Source organism: Scophthalmus maximus, chromosome 14 (genome assembly GCF_022379125.1).
Source record: "Scophthalmus maximus strain ysfricsl-2021 chromosome 14, ASM2237912v1, whole genome shotgun sequence".
Lineage (NCBI taxonomy): Eukaryota > Metazoa > Chordata > Actinopteri > Pleuronectiformes > Scophthalmidae > Scophthalmus > Scophthalmus maximus.
The window spans coordinates 13,327,371-13,347,455 of record NC_061528.1 but is presented as its reverse complement, the minus strand read 5'-3'; the positions used below and the strand labels follow the sequence as shown (position 1 = coordinate 13,347,455).

Sequence of the window (20,085 nt, the reverse complement as noted above, 5' to 3'; positions counted from 1 at the left end):
TCCAACGTTAATGACTCTGCTGCCACACTCAAAGAAGAAAAAGGTAATAGGAATGAGAAATACAGCATGTGAAATGGTAATAGAGTGCATGTCGAATGAAAAGATAAGCAACTCAATTCTCATTCAATTAGCGAAGAAAGAAAAAACTCCAATACCAAATAGCAAGTTGAATATGTAATAATATGAGAACCTCATTAATTTAGTGTAAGCATGCATAAAACTGGGCAGCCTTTGTGCAGTATAGGAAAAAACATTCTGTGCATTGTCTCAGCTGGTGGAACACATTTGCAATCATAAAAAATAGGCCTTTCTTTACACGTCCTACTGGAGTCAATTTCCTGATTGTGTGACTGACAGGTATTAATAAAATTCACGTCTGCGACAGCTAGACTGACAGTGGTCACTCGAAAATGTGGCTTGCAAAGTCATCCTGCATTTCAAGGAATTGGGATATTCCCAAAACGAGATACCTTGTTGGAGTCCATGCGCGGGCGGGGAGTGTATGCCAGTGGTGGAATGTTGAAGTTGTGGGGCACCAGGTACTCCTCAGCGTCCATCAGGTCCTCCAGCTCCTCCTCATCCAGGAGGCTCTGGAAGAACTTGCTGTCATTGGGACTGGGCAGCTTCATGCGATCGTCGCCCTGAGAACGGGTGTGTTTTGGTGTGTGAGTGTGTGGTAGTTTGGGGATTTGAAAGGCACAGATAGAATTTTATCCTTGGGGAGCAAGATGTTTGGCTCTTCTCCAAAACATCATGAGATTATAATTTATTTGAATGGAAAGGAATTTCATGCAAATGCTGACATTAGAGTCACAGTATTTGTCATAGTAAATAATAATATTGTATTCATGAAATAACTATATTAGTGTTTCTGTGACATTCACAGCTTTTAAATCTTAAATGGCATGACATTTTCCCGTGATTTTTGAAACAATTATAATGTCATAATTATGTTAACATCTGCTAATGATGAAAGCTTAACTTTAATGTAACCCTTTAAGATATTTAATCCAGATCTTGGAGACGAGTCATCAAGATTTACATACCTGGATGACAAGGTATCTCTGGGGATCACGTGCCATTCGAGTGAACTCTGCCGCCAGCTCCTTGAACTTCGGTCGGCTGTCTGCATCAATCATCCAGCCTGAAAAAATGTGTGTGAAAAGGTCAGTGTTTGAATCTGAGACTCTAAATACACAGATATTGATAGATTTATTTTTTTCCCGTAGCCTTTGACTTAAGATTTGACCATATGAAGTAATCAAACATGAATTATTGTGGTAAGTTTTCTCTTGGTGTGTTTTTCTCAGCAGTGAGCCTCATCTACACCCATCACTTAGCAGCACCTGTAGACGAGTTGAAAGGAGCAGTACATAAAGGGTATGTGTCACTGGAGATCAGCTTTTTCTTCTTCTTATTATTCTTCACACGTCAAGGTTCCTGCCTTTGCAGATCATGTCACATATATGTGCCATTCTCATTTTTTGTGCTATTTATTTGCATTAAAAGAAATCCCATTCATAGTAATTAGACTTTTATGTTGATGATTTGAGCTCTATAGAAGGAACATATATTTTTAATTTTAAGTACATGCACATGTGTGAATGACAATTCATAATGTTATCCTCATATCCTGAATGACAAACAGCGGCAACTGTGCAGAAGGCCTCTCCTGCAGCACGTCTACCTTTAATTATGCAGGCATGTGAATACACAATTGGTATAATGCATATGTAACTATCCCTATAACCAAGATCACATTAATAAGGAATCAGTACATTTTTGTCATTAAAAATGTCCGTTCTGACAGATGCAAATGAGCTTCCCACTTCTAAATGTCTCAGGGGATTCTCCATTTAAGCCGTTCTCCGTGATTTAAAACATTCCTATTTGCTCCATAATGAACAATTACATATTTTCTTTTTTAAAACGACATTCTCTGTATTTTAATCACTTTTTCCAGTCTAAAGATAAACACTGTTTCATCACCAGGAAGGCCATATGGAGTAATGTGCTCCTCTGCCAATTTCCCTGTGAACACATCATTACAATGCCAAAGCAATCATGTGATCTGGCCCCCGAGTAGAGCCTGACGAGGTATCCAGGGAAATAAGATGCAGAGATCCAAAGAGAGACGTGTAGCTCTACACTCGAGTACACGCACACACACGCGCACACACACACACACACACACACACACATGCTGGCACACAAAGGGATACAGGAGATTTCATATGTAAAAAGGATCTTCTTTTTTCTCGCTGCTTCTTTTCTTGCCAGTGAATCCCAAATCGAAGTAAGAATGAGGAAGAACATATTCGCCCCTCGTGTGGAGTGTGTGTATTTGGGTGGACGGGCTCTGCGCTGTGCAAATGAAAGGCAGGTAACGGGCAGGGGACATCGACCCTCTCCCTGCCGTGCGTGTGCGTGTCTGCTTGCCAGGTTGGCTCAGGTTCAGGGCTTCAGTCAGGGCCAAGGTGACAGTAAAGGCCAGAGGCTTCGGCTCGGAGAGTAGAGGACAAGGCCAGAGTGGCGCTGGCACCAAGTCGTTGTCCTGGCGGCAGTGGCCAGAGGTTACAACACCACCTGTGACCCCGGTGGCCTGACAGCGTGACATCGGTGACTGACCCGTAAGGCCATCATGTTGGTGCGCGGAATCACAGCCAGCCGGAAAAATAATAGTTGCTAATTATCTTCTCCTATAAGTCCTTCAAAAGTCTCTCATTTTTAAAGGTTTTCGCACCACTTTACAATTGTAATATTTGAACTTTCAACCACCGAGACCCTTTAAAATGGCATTTTTTAAATCACTCAATAAAAGCATAATAGTTGTTTCCCTGCTTCAACTGTAAATCATTTGGCCTTCTCCTCACCCCTAAAATCCACTACTGTCGGCTTAAAAAAAGTGGAAATCTTGTGCAACACTGTATAGAAGTAAATTTTTTTTTTTAGCTTTTATATTCTGTATGAGTTGAGACTGTTAGAAAGATGCAGACTTGACGATGGTCATTTTTGTGGTGCTGTTGCACTCAATTATTCTATTATTTTGCCCACTCGCAGGCTCCACCTACATTTGACCATGACCATGTAGACATCGATGGTGCTGATGGGCGGCTGCGGAAGACGTTCTCCCTTCTCCAGCAGGTCTGGGATGTCTCTGATGGAAATCCCATCATATGGCTTCCCTCCAAAGGTCATCAGCTCCCAGATGGTCACCCCTGAGGAGAAAACGAGGGATGCATGGGAAGAGATCAAAATGAAAAGCAGAGGAGAGAGAACACAAGAAGAAGGACCAGTTAAGTAGGGAAAAGTACAAGTAGCTAAAAGATGAGTAGAACCAAGATGAGAGAAATGAGGTGTAGATAGGTTTAAGAAGAAAGGAGCAAAGAGATTGAAAGAAAAATATTCAGAATAGTGCAAGTAGACAGGAGAAAATGGGAAATCAAGCAAAAAAGAAGAAAGGAGAGGAAAAATAAGAAGACAAGTGAGAAAAAAAAATAAAAGCAAATAATGTGACGGACCAGATGAGATCAGATCGAGAGACAGAACGCAACACAACAAAGCGTAGAGAAAAGAGAGGAGAGGACATGACTCAACAGAGGACAGGAGCTCATCACAGTCTTGAAAGTCATCAGGCAGCCTGAACTTCCAGCCTCAACCGTGGTGCTGTTAATGAGCTAATGAGTGGCAAGCAGAGCCAATGCACGCAATAAGATGGAAGTATAATAGCCTCCGGCCATAGAGGACCACTGGGGACATGAACGCATTACACCACACTGATACTTTTAATCAAACACACATTATTCTCTTTGATTTAACACATCTTGTGCATTTCCTTTTTCTTTCTAAATGACTTTAAGAGTCATTGGTAGACTTGAACGGGAAATATAGCAATGCAAATTACATAAGACTGAGGGATACTGGTGAAGGGTCTTTAGATTTAAATCTTGCTGTCATGATGAGGCCTGCAAAGCCCCGTTTTAACATCGGTTAAATGATCAGTAAGTACATCACCCTGTCCACATTTTACAGTGATTTTTTTTATTGCCATGTGTTTCGAGCAGTTGAAGACGCAAGGCAAATTATCTCTCCTCTTTCATTTGTCAGCACAGCGACGGGGACACAATCCTCCACAGTTACCCCAGAGCTATCAGAGCTAGACATTTCTGCCCCGGCTATAGCAATTAGTCTGGAGTTTACTCTCCAAGCAAAGCAGCGGCAGACGCCTTCGCTAAATGACTTTCATCCACAATCTGCAGCATTCTAAAAACTTTTGCACTTGTTCCTTCATCTTAATATTCTGTCATGTTTTTGGATGGTAAGGCCTAAGCAGGACCAAGCTCGTGCCACTGCGTGTTGTTGTGCTTTAAAAGAAAAAAAAAAACCATGAATCTTAACCGGTAAAAAAAATGAGATATGTTTTATACTATCAGTGAGGAGACTCGCTGCTGCAGGTGAGATATAATTATATATATATATATATATATATATATATATATATATATATTTTGTCTAAGCCTAATATGGTAGAGCTAATTCTAGTGACAGACATTGTTTGTCAAATTTCAACGCACAACCAAACATGACACCAACTTGTGCAATTTGCAGGACCAATGATTAGGCTCTCTAATCTTATTTTCATTAAGCTGGGGGATGTGTTGGTCATCCAGTTTTTAATTTGTCTCTACGAACTTTTCCTGATGAAGGTCTGAGAGCTGAAATGTTGTTTATAAAGTGATGGACTATAAAGTGTATCGGAACCTCTTTTTCCCCGTGACCGCTCAGGGCATGACAGCTATTTAAGCACTTGTGTTTCTGCACAGTTGTTTGTTGGGACGACATGCACCTTACGTTTCCGACGTACCTTTCTGCTAAATGAATGTAATGTGATGTCATCTCAAATGGAAAATCACTCAAAGACTAGACACAGTCCCCACAGTTCCCACAAGGACATCTTGAACATTACCGTAACTCCAGACATCACTCTGATGAGTGAACTTCCTGTAATGGATACACTCCAAGGCCATCCACTTGATGGGCATCTGCCAGAAAGAAGCAGAAGACGGTGATAATATAGATTAAATATGTGCATCATCCACCTGTAAAATAGTTTTTTCAATAGTCTCTAAGTTCTGGTTTGGATTGAAATTGGATCATTTGTTGGCAGCACACAGTGAACTATTCTGGCAGACACTACTGTGTAAACCCTCTTGAGGACAGTAAAGGACTACAGGTTTTGATTAAAGCGTATGTATTTGAATATGTCTGGGGCAAATGGCGGGGCTGTGGCCTAACACAGTGATTAGATGTGAACGCCTGCTCCATTGAACACGTCTATTGATGGAGGTTGAGGGAGGTTGGAGTGTGTCTGTCGTTTTCTCTGAGCTGTTACTGTTTTCATCAGAGAAGAAGGTTCGAAAACAACATACGTCGGGAGGAAAGGATGAGCAAAAATGACTGTACTGTAGAAGAGGCTGTAAGTCAGTTTTATGGAGAGCCCCGGGGAAGTATTTGTTTACACAGATTTGAGATCTCTGTTCCAAAAAAAAAAAAAAAATGAGTGTAATGGTCTAATAGAGCAGCATAGTTTGTCAGTAACACTGACATTTGTGGTGAGCTAAGTGTGGTGAGCTATCCTCCCTCAGGGTATAAAACCCAAATTAATGCTAATGTCTATTGTTTGTTGTTGTTGTCTTTTACAGCATGTCAATTGTGCGGTTCCAAAATAGCAACTCAATAATATTGTATCTCAGTGAGCAGCCGAAAAAAAAGAAAAAATCATAACCAACAGCCGATAGGAAAAGCGGATAACAACACACGATCACATAGAGTATGGGTTGAAAATACCAGCGGCACTGCTACTGTGCAAACATTACAATTGCAACGATATACAGTAATATTCCTCTCTGCGACTTAATGTCTGAGACCAGTGAAATATCTAATTTTATTTCATAGGCAGAGATGACCTTCTACATTTTCCCTTTTCCACCCACTTGCGTGAAGGTCACCACCACCCTCACGTGCAATTTTGTGTTATGATTTGTCTGATAGCGTAAATGACCCGTTTACCTTTCCGCCGTCGGCATTGTATTCCTTCTCATTGACGTCCAGCAGACGAGCCAGGCCAAAGTCTGTGATCTTGATGTGGTTGGGGGATTTGACCAGGACGTTGCGGGCCGCTAGATCCCTGTGGACCAGCCTACGCTCCTCCAGGTACATCATCCCCTGCAGCACACACACGGCATTCATCTTAAACTGAATTCTTTTTTCTTTTTACAATGTACATATCTGCCGGCCTGCAGCGTGCAGCGGTATGCAGCAGCCTGCACCACTACACACATGCAAATCTGACTCCCGTTCACCATCTGTCTTCACCATCGTCGCCGTCATCGTCGTCATCATCACTATGATCACTACCACCTCCAAGACCCCATTAGAATACTTTATAATTACTTGTGTCATCATCATTACCACCAGCACATTGTTATTCTCATGGTTAAAATTCCCATCAATCAACAACTAGACTGTGGAAAAGCCCTCGTTATTGCTAAATGCTCGGTGATGCAGTAACAGCTGCATAAACCCAGAGGCAGGTTTTCAATTAAAAACAGGAGCCACAGAAGAGAGGAGTGTTGGAGCAACACATCTCGTGCAATACATTTACTGAACAATTAAGAAACCAGCCCTCTACTCTCTCTCCCTGTCCCGCCTTTAATTAATGATGATTATCTGCCTAGGAAAAAAAAAAAAAAGCAGCATATTCAGATTAAGGTTCCATACGCTTAATCTACAATATTGATTTCGAGGGAGCTGTATTGCCGTATTTTTCGGTAAAAGGCAAAGATTCCCCTCAAAGCCACTTTCAGCATCAAACACGGACTGCAGCTGAGACACTGAACACACGGGCACACTTGAAAAAGACGGATATGCTTGTTTGTTATTCATCGTTTCCTGACAGTGCAAATGAATGCATTTCTAATAACTAAAACAATCAAATTATTGGATTTATCTATAGAGCACCTTTCAAAACACAGTTACAAAATGCTTTACAATAAAAAAAAGACATTTAACAGATGAAGTGTTATTCTTCTTGGGAAACATTGTTGTCTAGTTTTAACGTCTTTGAGTGGCTAGATTTGTTTTGCACTCGTTTAAAGGACTCCAGTCTGCCTTATGCATAATATTTCATCAATTTAAGAATATTTGGCTTATTTCTACTGGGGCTGTTTTTGCAGTGGAGGCAGGAGAAGATTTTTCTTTAGTGTCTAACATATCACAATAGTCTAATCTGCATTTACTATTCAGAAAATTGTATTCTACCTGCAGCATGAATTCAAAACCATTTGCCTCAGCCTTCGAAAATATCAAACCATATCACACATTAACACAGCCCGACGCACAGACGCTCACAATAGAGTGGGTATCATAATTTGTATCGCCACAGAAGCCGATGGAAAAGTTCGGTTTGACACAAAATGGCAAGCTGCAAGATATCATCTCTGTTGGGTTGTTTAGGTAAAGGATTTTCAGTTGCGGCATGTTGTGACCATTGTGCGTCACCGCAGGAGTGGACCTGAGGAGAAAGAAAGGCAGAGGGGAAGAAACTGTTTCGAACTGGGCAAGAAATGACAGGAAACCACTTTGTTGTGGCAAGAGGGTAAGAAAAAACAGGGCCTTATTTGAAACCATAACAAATTGGATTTAGCCGGAGTCGGCCGGAGTAAAAGGCGGAGTGGAAGGAGGAGGAGAGCTGAGGAGGAGCGTGGATACGTGGGTTTTAGTGACGACAGTTTTAGTGGTGGGATTACATTGGTAAGGCTGCAATCACGGCGCCTCATATCGCTCCCTACCAGAAGAGAACGTGTGGTTTCAGCACACACCTGCACATTTACACACGAACTCCCGCATGCAGCTCACATGTAGATATGACTGCGTGTGTGTGTGTGTGTGTGTGTGTGTGTGTGTGTGTGTGTGTATGTATTTGTTGGGAAATTGGAAACAGGGTTCACAGCAGAACTAAAGGAAGACCATTCACATCAAGCTGGTAGGGAATTCGAGAAACATACAAGACCCACAAGCAGAAAACCGTTTTCATTTGCTGTTCACTACATGACCTAACTGAAAGGAAGTGATTGTCACAGACTCATTCACTATTCATTCTTAACTAATTAAACCTTTTCTTTGTAGATCCAAAAATAGGCCCGATTGTTAATCGAAGTACTGCATGGGACTGAGGCGGGAGAGGTGGCACGGAGGTTTGGTTTTTCACACACTATCTACGTTACCCAACTGGAACACTCCTCCTCAACAATCACATACACTTAGTGCGCGGACTGGGGAGATCGACAGTGAGTCGTGCCGTGCAAGCCGCTTATATGAGAGAAGCAAAGGAGGAAGTTAGCTTTCAGGTGATTTTCCTGTGGGTTGTATCAACAAAGACATGTTGGTAGGGGGCTACGGCGACATCATGGTAGGAAATTCAGTCCGAAAAAAGTGAGTTAAGTTAGTCAAGACTAGTTACCACCTTGTAATTTAAACACCGTTGGTTCTACATTTCACCTCATTATTCCGCCCTGTCCGACTGAGAGGATGGATGGACAAATATGCCACAGGCTACCAACAGAAAGCAAAATTCATCAGCTTTCTGTGGCATGATGCATTGGGAGATGAGCAGCCGTGAAAACAGTTTTCATTTCTTTTTTCCGCATGTCTGTTAATTGGTTGAACACTCAGCCGTTGCATATACAACACTGGTGTTGGTCGGTCATTTCAGAGAGAGGCAGTGCCGGACCTGAAGCGCCAACGCAAAACGTGCCGTCTGTGATTGACGGGATCAGGAAACCCGGTGAAGTGTACAGCGCTCTCTTGCCTAACGTGTGGTGTTCAGGCAGCCAGTAATTGACAGTTTATTCAACTGCCGCTCATGTTTGCTTGTATGAATCTTTGAACAGGCTCATCAATCACTTGTGAGACAAATATTAACTCGGCTGCTGTACGGTACAAATTACAAATATATAACCATTTCCAGCAACCACACAACAATGACCACGTGTTGATCGCCAAAAAGTTTGAAGACAAATGAACATTATGATGGGCAACCCACAAAAATGATGTGCGACAGGTAAAAAAAACAAACCATGTTCATATTGACTCAAGGGTACTGGCACAGGAACCATGAAATCAATATGGATGGACAGCTGGTCAAATAAATCAGAATGGGAAAAAAAAAGAAAATAGGAACAAATATTGGTGCAGCTGAATTAAACATCTAGCTATATTATCTCACATGTGCCTCGAGCAGCAGGTTTCTCTGGTTTGGCTGAATGGAGCATTCACTGTCTCTCCCCTACTCTCTCACTCTCTCCTTCACTGTGTCTACATCAGAAGCCAGTGGGAGCTGACTGACTGAGAGAATGGGACAGTGATACCATAGATATCATATATAAAGATGGACTTAGTCACCGGGTTCAGAAATTGAAGGCAATATGGAAGTGCCTGAAGCCTGTATTCCCTGGAATGACCAGCAGAGGGCGACTCCGCCTGTTTCTACAGAAGTCTCTGGAAAAAAGAGGCTCTACATTTCTATGGATTTATAATGTCAGTAAACATTTTGCCGGAGGAGTTTATGGTTTGAAATCTCTAGTTGCAAGTCTTCTTCAATACAGCATGATGTTCATTGTGTAAATGATGTCCCCATTTAGAGTAGAATAGACGACAAAGCACAGCATGATTGACGACTAGTACCGTCCAGTCAGTGCATGGTGACACGTGGGGGGACAAACCAGTGCGTGACGTTACGGTGGATACTTGGATTGTACATTACGCACAAAAGCTTATAACCTCAGACCAGCCATCCTGTAGGTCCTCCTAGAAATACAATCTGGATGAGTTTTAAAGCGGGCGACTGTGAAGCCAGTGTGTGTTTGAAGCCAGTGAGTCAGGTCAACATTTAACTGTGCGTAACGGGGTCGGTTCTGTACAACGATGTTCAGTGTGCTGCGGTGTCACCTAATGTTCAGAGTCAAGGAGGAATACATGTTAGTAAAGTATAGTCACAAAGTCACAGACAGACAGCTTGCCGACCAGCATAGAAACATGTCAAGTGATGACATTTCTTTCTCTCTTAAATATTTTGTCCAGTTCTTGTAAGAATGCATTGCTCAGAAACATCTACACAGAAGGTGGAATTGAAAAGGACGAAGGTTGGGATTTGAGGTAATCCCATGCTGGCCATTGCTTACAGCTCCCAAATCATCATGTCTACGTGTGTGTGTGTGTGTGTGTGTGTGTGTGTGTGTGTGTGTGTGTGTGTGTGTGTGTGTGTGTGTGTGTGTGTGTGTGTGTGTGTGTGTATGTCATGCTATACACTGCCAGGTTTCTGACAGATTCTTATTTGTACATAAATCGCGCCCGGTAATCTCCTCAATTTTCGAGACAATTAAACAGTGGAAGGAGAATGGATGGCATGGCAACCCATGAATTGCAATTTGCCAGCACAATGAGACCGCGTGGGGGAGGTGATGGAAGTGTGCAGTGTGGGAAGTGGCTGCAGACGTGCATGAGGAACACACTCTCTGATTTTACTTTATTTTTTCGACTCGCTTGCTCTCATTTGCTGACCTCCCACGTGGACATGAAAAGAACAACTCACTGCCAGAGGTTTGTGACTGCAGCAAACCTGGATGCGACAGTCGGAGAGCTGCCAGCTGAAGGAGCTGTATTTCAGGTAAGTCTACCAGCAGAGGAAATCCACGGGCTTCACACAGACTCTGTCTACGATCGCACCTCCAGACGAGGGCTGCTGTCCAGTCAGCGGGGACCAGGCCTGTGCCCTACACCCTGCACACGGAGCTTTTACATGGAAATGTAAGCCGGGGAAGAAGAAGAAAAAAAAGATTCTCAATGCAAGAAACACAGTACCGAGGCTTTGATTCACAACATTTCAGGAAAATAAAGTTATAACTAGCAGTGCTACTTTGTTAGGATGAAGTTGTGACAAAGAGCTTATTTTTGTTGTTCTGCCTCCGAGAGACTGAGACAGATTTTCATAGATTGACTGAACTGCATGAACTAAATACTATGTCAAACTCATAAAAGCCACATATTTCATTCAGTCTATCGTTACGATTATTTCTTTTGTCACAAGGGTGGGTACAGTAGTTGCAGATCTCTTCTTGCCGACCAACTGCATGTTTGTCAAAAAAGAAAGAAAAGAATGTCAGTAGGGTAATTCTTTTGTTCAAATAATGGTGAATAAATTCTCATATATATGTATATAAGAAAGTGGGAAGTGGATAGCACGTATGTGCTGCGGGATCCAGGGTGGTTCGCTGCCCTCTCACCCATCAAAAGAATTACTGCTTGCTGAGGAAAAAAATTCTGACCTCCCTCCTTGGTTATTTATGCTTATTCCAAAGAGTCGTGAGAACAAAACCTGAGTGGACAGGATTGTCGCCCGATGTGTTTTGTGAAGACAGATTTGGCGGCGAATGGCAAAGGGCTGGAGATTAAATCAGTAGGAGGAGAGTGAGGAGAGGTGGCACCCATTTTTCACTCACTGGCACTTTCCACTGTTGTTCATCCCAGTGAAGATAGGAACACACACACGCACGCACACACGCACGCACGCACGCACGCACACGCTCACAGGAAGCTGTCAACACACGCGGGCGGCAAACACACACAGAAATCTATAATCAAGCGATTCATCCTGATGCAATGTTATTCATGAGGAAACACTTCTAATGAGATTGAACATCCTACAGAGGCTCTATAAATCTCTTGTGTGTACTCCGTCTTTACGGAGAGAGAGAGGCAGAGGGAGTGTGTCGTCTGCATACTCTATTACTCATGTTGTGGGGACCTAAATCTGTTTACACAGTCACATTATGGGGACTTGTCTCCACCATGAAGAGAGAGGCGAGTCCCAACAGCGTAAATCGTAACATTTTAAAGTGAAGACACATTTTAAGGTTAGGGTAATGTTAAGGCTAGGGAGAAGGTAAGTCGCACTTGGGGTTAAGGTTAAGGTCTCCGGGAAATGAATGTTAATCAAAGTGATGTCCTCCGGAGTCATGGAGACAGACTGAGTGAGTGATGCTTTTTCATGTCAGCATTATTTAACATGACGGCGTATCATGAACATTATATTTATCACGGTGTATTACCTCACCTGTACTTATGATTAAGACAGTTACGATGATGCCTATTATCATTGCCATTATCGTTAGTAGTAGTAGAAGTACAGTAGTAGGAGCGTGAAAACAACATTTAGGGGAAAAAAATAGCATGTGGCTTATGTCTGGTGACGTGCGAATGAGCGTCGCACGACTGATTCCATCATGGCAGAAATCTGATTTCATACATATCAGGATATACTTACATTGACCTGTTGTTTCACGTCTGTTTAGTTTGTACCGCTGTGTGCTGGGACGCAGCCTGAAATCCATGTGCCCGTCTACAGTCACAAAGCAAATAGCTCTATGTAAAAACCAAAACCCAGCTAGCTGTGCCCCCCCGCCCCCCATTCTAGACTCCGTACGTGGCATCAATCTTCTCACTGTTTTGTTAGGCTGTCTCTTCATTTTCCCACAGCTATAGTCCGCCACAGAGGTAGGCAGTGTATGTGGGTGCCAATTACACCAAAGTCAAAGTTTATCTCTCCCACACATTATCTTCAGTAGTTAATATGAACACTCGGTAATTACGTCTACGTCTTTTTTTGCATTAAATAATAAAACGATGCTTCTCCATCCAAGTGAGGGATACCAGGCTCTGTAAAAAAAAAGAAATGTAATTCATAAAAAGACCCTCTGTGAATTAGAGCCATTTGATTCTGAGCACCGAACACTCAACAGCAAGAAAACATGACTCATCTGTGCTGTTTTTTCTTTTTTTTTATGACAGAGCCTCTTTGGCTCATTTTAGCTGGAATGCCATTATTTCTGGAGGGCACAGGATGTTTGGGTGCCTCTGTTTCTGCTTTCATATTGTGAATAATCGGGCCGTTTTATTGGAGCCTCGTGACAACATTGCCGCATCTGTTTGACGTAGCACATGTTTAATGTATGGTTTGGATATAAAAAGATCCCAGCAGGCATGGGAGAAGGTGTACCACTGTTTAAGGAATGAGGGGAAACAAATCACGACAATGTGGAGGAGAAAGTGAGGGGGAAGGGGGGTGGGTGTTCGGGGGGCTGATAACACAATAATGATGAAAGCGGTGACTTTCATTTCATTTTGAGCTCCCATGTCATAATGGATTTAGAAAATGACATTAGGGAGCAGTTTGAATATGAACAATTTGTCTGTGCTCAGAATGGGTTAGCACAGTGTGAGAGGAAACCTTGTCCATATACATTTATTCCCTCTGATGAATGCTTGGTGCGGATGGCTCCACCATATCTACCGCATGGAGTAGGGTTTATCCCTCCTCTCTGAGCACACAAACATCCTCATGAGTGTAACGCTACTGGTGCAATATGCAGTCATCACTTTTAATTCATACTCGGGTCAAAACCACTCGTACTGGTTACAGAAGAAGATGAATAAAGATGGTTCATCATCTTAAAGCAGTGTGCGCAACCGTGAATATGGTTTATCAGATCAGCCACTCTTGCAAATGCGGGAATACTTTTCAAATTGCTTTATGTATTGGAATTAATGTATAATGTCAGTCTGTTGTGACTCTGTCTGTCCTTGCTTCTCTAGTCAAATGATTTGTGACCTTTGGAAATATCAGAAATATGGTGAGAAATGCAATATTTGCAATAGTCTGACCTACGCCATCTCCGAAAAGGAAGCGTTTTTCTATATCACCCAGTGCTGCGTTCTGAGCTCTCTGCATACCCAGAAAATCTGTATGTAAATATGATCTGCAGCTAAAAACAGCAAGTGGTCTTTATAGTATTATTACACACACACACACACGCACGCACGCACACACACACGCACGCACACGTACCCAGACAATCTTCAACTGTGCACAAAGCGTTCATGGATGCCTCTGAGCCATCAAGCTGAATCTTTATGTAGAAGTAAGTCTCTCTTCACTCTATCGCTGCTTCCTCTGGGCCAGATTAATAAAAAAGGGTTAGAGAAGCAATTCAAATGCCAGATGGAGTAAAGTCGAGGTATTTACTCACCCAGTGACCTATTATATCAATTCTCTCACCTATGCCCTGACAGAGACAGAGAGTTGGAATGCTGTAATTAGAAATGATTTAAGATGAGTTTGTTCAAGCAGAGAGAGAGAGAGAGAAATTACAACAGGGATGATGTGTGCAACTATTAAGACCTGCAAGATATGCAAGATTATTGCATGTTGCTGAATTAATAAATCGTGAATACCGTTACAGCAAAAATTCAATTATTTTACCGATATTACAATGAATAATGTTCAGACAATGCAAATAATTCAAGGACACTTTTGGTGACCCTGGGGGAAAAAAACCCCACTGGCAGATGTCTGTTTATTTTAAAGAAATATTAACTGATTTGAAAGAAGAGATTGTCTGTTTTTTTCCTGTGTGGGACATGAGGATGGGATTGGGAGGGAGGGAGGGAGGGTATCCACAGTGTTGCTAAGGGGCTGTCAAGCAGGCATCACTCTAAATGGGATTCAACCTCTTCGCTGTTGCTGTCACTGTGGCAGCTGAGCAGGGGATGACCTCGCTTGGCCACGGCTGTTGATTTTTTTAAGTGAACAACCCTGCTGTCAGACAATTCGTCTCTGCTGCATCCAAACACTCGAGTCAGAATCCAAACCCAGTTTGGCTCATGAATGTGAGTGGATGCTCCAGAATCAGCCACAAAATCTGTAGTTGTTTCCAGTCAGGCTTTAAAAAAAACAAAAAAAAAACATTTGGGAATAAATTTATTTTTACCCTATGGAATCTTGGTCAGCATAAAAATACTATGCAGTTTAAGTACATATTTTATGGACGTAAGCATTTTAGCTATGAAGGGATGTGTAATGTTATTCTATTTTATACATGCTAGTCATTGTACATTTTTTAAATAATAAGTAGAACCGATGCTCACGTCAATGCTCGTTTGAATGAAGTGAAGTAAGGAAAAAACGAAGAACCTGAGAAAGTCAACACGAGGAAAGCATCCAGCCCCCTTATCCTTCAGAGAAGAGTTGAGCTAATACTTTTGAAGCCTTTCATCCAGCTGGATCTTATGAATGAATGCATGAAGATAATTCTCTGACCTCACCACCCACAGAAGAAGGGACTGGGAGAAATGCTCAGGCAGACACACATAAAGAAAAAAACAGGACAGCAATGCAAATAAAGATAGACTTGTTTAAAACTGCTTTAGGTGAGGATTTTTAAATGCGCTGTGGCTTTCTTGTCTGCCAAAATCAGAATTGTTGGCCTCAACACGAAATAATGCCCTGCATCCATGGGATTCATGGTGATAATAATTCATGTAGATGCAAACTACGGTCACTTGTACTCGTCACTACAAAGTAAATATGACTGGGAATTTTAAAAGGAATCTTCCACCGGCTGAATCTGAAGTCATGAATATTGAGTAAGTAAGCACGTCTCCAGGTGTTTGATATCATGAGACAGGACATGTTTAAGTTTCACTATAAAACCCTCTGAACTATAAATAGTTGTATGACCATAGAGACAAAAGAAAAAAAACTAAACGGAAATTGAATCTCACAGAAATCTATTATAATGACACACCAAGCAACAATGATGAAGATCTTTCCTTTTCTGAAAGCTGTTCTTCCAAGCCTGGGTTATAAGATAAAAAAAATCCAAAACATTCTAACTAATGCAAATCAAAAGTTATGTTCATCTTTCTACAAATAAGTCCTTTGGTTTTTCAACCAAAAAAAGTCACTTGTGGCATTCTGCAAAGCAGTTCCTGTCTGCAGTGACACAGAGGAGTGTCAGTAGTAGTATTAGGAGTAAACAGGTCAGAGTGAGAGGTCCTGTTTTCAGTGTTAAATCTTTGTCTTTCTTCAAAATTTTGGACCAGTCAACAACACAGCGTCTGATTGGTACAAATCTGTATCAATGATTGGTCGAAGTGGATCTAAAAATGGACGACTAGAAGTCCACTTACAACAACAGTAGTCTTTTACGTCTTGACAAACGGGATCAAAATGATCATCAAAGTCATTCAATGTTGGATTAATCATCATGGACATGTTGTACAAAGCCTCCGGAGGGACACTGAAGATCCAGGCCGCACCACAACTCTTCTGAAAGGGGCCACGATCGAAAGGAAGCCTGGAGCGGCGCAGGTGTTGGGCATCTCGTCGGAAAAACAAACCGTGAGTTGCTGGCATGAACTGATCAAATGTGATGAGGACTTTTAGAACATGATGCTCCGCGGGGGGGTTAAAAGCAGGTTGCCTGCGATGGCCATGAATATCCAGATTCAGAAATGCTTCCGTTTGAATGTTTGAGCTTCACCTGAGAAATGTAGTGAACAATCTTGTCCAGAGAGAGCTTCACAAAGAAGACCCTAACAGGCCACAATGTTCTACTGCCATTGTCCCTCACCACACACCATGTGCTTGAGTGTGTATATTATTTTGCAAGGAAGGGACGGGACCTCAATGTTGAAACCATCCATGGTGCGGGAGGGTTTCCGGTGGGGTTGGGAGAAGGATAGGGCGTTCGGAGCAGCACAGTTAATGACCGAATAATCAAAGGACACATGGCTGAAGGAGCAGATGTACATGTGATGAGGGCCGGAAAATGCAAACGCTCGGCAAATGTACATTCAACTTTCCCTTCATTCACCGAATCATATAGGTCAGAATGAAAGGCTAGACAGTTGTGAGGAAAGCGGTTTGCCTCAGCAACTCGCGCTTCATCTTTCTGTCTTTGTCTCTCCGGGGACATCAGTTCACTTAACCCCAAGTTAAGTTCAATTCAAAAGAGCGGGAAATGATGCAGAATGTAGAGCGACTGATTCAATGTTCATTCAGGGCAACAGATGGAGGAGAATTTCCACTGATGTGATTTAAATTCATGAAAAATCCTTGTTTTTTTTCCTCTCTACTTTACTGATAAGAACACAACAACGCTTGGACTCAAAAGAAACAACTTCTAGAGGTTTAACACAATGAATTATATAATATCCTGCGTTTTTCTGCCACTTTGTTGTGATGAATTTTCTTTTCTTGCTTTTACACCTTTCAGTATTTCCACTGAATGGCTTCTCTTCCATCTATGTGCTTGCCTGTCTGTCAAACAAACAACATTACAAAGTGTGGAACACTTAGTTATCGCTGACCTGCATAGAGCCCGCCTATCAGACTGCAGGGACTTAAACTCACATGTCAGTGGTCAGGATGTTGACAATACCAACCTCGTGGTTTGTGGCAAGTTGCAAAGAGTGATAGAAGAAAGCAAAGTGCACAGAAAGGTGTTCCTTGGTGAGTGTGGGACCCAGATTGCACGGTCCAGCCTTTGCTTTCTGTCAGTTTTTACCACTACCACAGAGTCGGTACTGCCGCCCTGCCAGCATGCCGGCCTGCCAGGTCCCCGCGGGCACCTTCGGGATCAGGTGGCGGAATCATAACATACGCCAACAACATGACCTTGTCCTGGAAGGGCCCACCCTGGCCCAGTGATGGGGGCAACAGGGGCCCAACGGGTTGAGTGGGAGAGTAGGAAGAATGAGACACCAGATGGATATGTTAATGCACTTGGCGTGGTGTGATCTGCCACTATCCTTCTCCGTCTTGCCCGTTCTCTTTTTTTAGTCTGACTAGTCTGTTTTTTTTCTCTTCCTCTCTTTGCCCAGTGAGTACACGCAGCGGAAAATACCGTTCTCCGAGTGTCGCGCGGAGGACCGGTCAGTAACCGTCGGCAGCCGAAAAACAATCGGCTCTCTGGCACGGACCCAATAATGTGTGTCCTCTTCAATTACAGCAGCCTGTAATTGGCAAAAACGGTCAATCACAACAGAGGGAGCAAAGCTTGCTAATCAAAGCAATGACAAACTAATAACAGACAAAGAAAAATACTGTGATAATGATGACATGCGGTCCGTTTGAATGATTAATCCTATGGTTTTTATCTTGTTTTGTTGTCGGCTTGACATGGTAGGTTTATAGGAGGGCTGCGGTTAGGCTGCATTGGCTTTGCCTTGGCATGAAATACCAGCTGAGTATATGTGTATAGTAAGTGTTCGTGCATTTGTCTTTACAACTCCCACCTTGACACCATTTGTTTCATTAAAGCATGGGCATGATGTAAAAAAGAAAAACCCGACTAATACAAATGCACTTTTTTGCAGTGAAAAAAGTAATTAATTAAGGAAGTTGCTTTGTTTATTTACTCAATTGTTCCTGATGTGCACAGAACAATCATCAGAAGTAACAAATAGCACGTGAAAAACAGATTTTAGGCGTTGACCCTACGTTCGCCGCCAAGCAGCGCGGCCAAAAGGACCTCAACCTCTCAAAGGCAATGACTGCGACATTTGTATCGAACCTCTGAAGGAGAGAAGCCGTCTGGTATTCGATCAACAGTTGTTTTGGTCAATAGGGAATGAGTTTAGAGATTTTCCACCCTCCTCTTCTGTCCTTTCTTCCCCTCTCTGCCCTGTGGACTGTCTGCCACAGACTTCATTTCAATTTCAAAGGTGAAACACTCCCACTGTCACTCCATTTTTTTTTTTGTGATTTTACTAAACTGAAGACACGTTCAATGTTCTGGCATAGGAAGTGTCAGATCCCATCTGTTAGAACTACCGACTAGATGTGCTGTTCCTTATCAAGCTGTGTTGTGCAGTTCTGCAAAGGGAATCTTGTAGGACAAAGCACAAGCAGTCCATGCTGATCTGTCACGCTGCTCTTGTGGTATTGTCTGAGCGGCTGCTACTCTTTGTTAACTCTAAATTAAGAAAAACTAGCGCGCGGTGCCAAACTGTGTGCCGACTTTAATGTTGGAAGAAAAAAAAAAAGTCCCTCAGCTTTTTTAAATTTAACACCAAACATGGAAACACCGAGTTTGAAAGTGAAGCTGGTTTACTGCCTTTTAAATATGCCCCCGCCTCGCAGCAACATGACAAATCTGATTTTGCATGTGAACCTGTCACCGCGAGGCAGCAGAGGCAACACAAATGTCGATACACAAATGTCCACGCTCGAGGATTAGGTTATGTATGGCTGGGTTTATATAGTTTGAACAAATCGCATTTGGGTTCTTACTTTTTTGCAACACTATTTAAAAAAAAAAGATTTAGACAGCACTAGTGCACTCATGGGAATCATTCTCATGGAGATCAAGTATGAAAGAAGAAACGTGTTATTCATTTAATCTGAGTATACATTTTAAATGATCTTTTTGTGAATTTAGTCCACCGGCAAAATGGTGGAGTGTTTTCTCACACTGAGGCAAAGTGGAGAGTTAGGTTTCAGTTACTTTTTTGCTGATATGGAGTTGTTTTGTTGGTTTGTCACAGTGTTCATTTAATGGAAAGGCTTTTTCAGTGGGGTGGCAGGTAGAAGAATCTGTGTCTGAGCATGCGATGGTTATAGAGAGAAAATCTCCAATTTTCTTAGCTTTTAGTTTTTTCAGTAAATTCTTGCCATTAATGTTTAGGCCACAATGCAGAATGCAATGATTCCTCCTGCCGGATAAACATTATTTAAGGCAAATAGGTATTTTATGATTGAATAAAATTAGGCATTCGTATTTTTGTGACAGTGTGTATTTAGCTGTATGTAGGCCAGCCTTAATCGGGAGGCAAATAATGTTGATTCCTGTTGTCAGTAAAATATTGTGTTACGTGTGCTTTTCATAATTTTACTGGAAGAAGAACTAGAATTTTTCGTCTATTGTCTGGAGGAGAGGTTTTGACCGTTTGCCCTTTGGATCAGTTCAATACATTTATTGTCTTGTAAGGTTTTCCATCTGACCAATAACTGTCTTGGCTTGTGATAACTTGATGTGATAATTTTCTGAAGAGAAATGAAATGTTCTGCCAGCAGTGCTGCGTTGTGACATTCTTTATGTCCTTAATCACGTTGGTACAGCTTGTGTGTCTGGCACACTGCAAGCGGCAGTGGTTCTGAGTCAGTCGCTGACTCAGGTCGGAGAC

The 20,085-nt window shown here is 42.2% G+C and overlaps 1 protein-coding gene and 1 long non-coding RNA gene across 4 annotated transcripts in view; one reads left to right on the top strand and one right to left on the bottom strand.

Moving 5' to 3' along the window:
* The window catches only part of LOC118282767 (receptor tyrosine-protein kinase erbB-4-like), a 251,138-nt gene that overhangs the window by 10,707 nt on the left and 220,346 nt on the right, over positions 1-20,085 (bottom strand). For both annotated transcript variants that reach the window (XM_035604147.2, XM_035604148.2), the window contains exons 21-25: positions 6,070-6,225; positions 4,967-5,042; positions 3,072-3,218; positions 1,047-1,144; positions 471-641 (exon numbers count right to left, since the gene is read on the bottom strand). In XM_035604147.2, the coding sequence (XP_035460040.2) occupies positions 471-641; positions 1,047-1,144; positions 3,072-3,218; positions 4,967-5,042; positions 6,070-6,225 (648 nt within the window). The remainder of the gene's footprint in view (positions 1-470; positions 642-1,046; positions 1,145-3,071; positions 3,219-4,966; positions 5,043-6,069; positions 6,226-20,085) is intronic.
* LOC124850994 overlaps positions 16,070-20,085 on the top strand; it is a 216,318-nt gene continuing 212,302 nt past the window's right edge. For both annotated transcript variants that reach the window (XR_007032112.1, XR_007032113.1), the window contains exon 1: positions 16,070-16,297. This is a non-coding gene — a long non-coding RNA (uncharacterized LOC124850994). The remainder of the gene's footprint in view (positions 16,298-20,085) is intronic.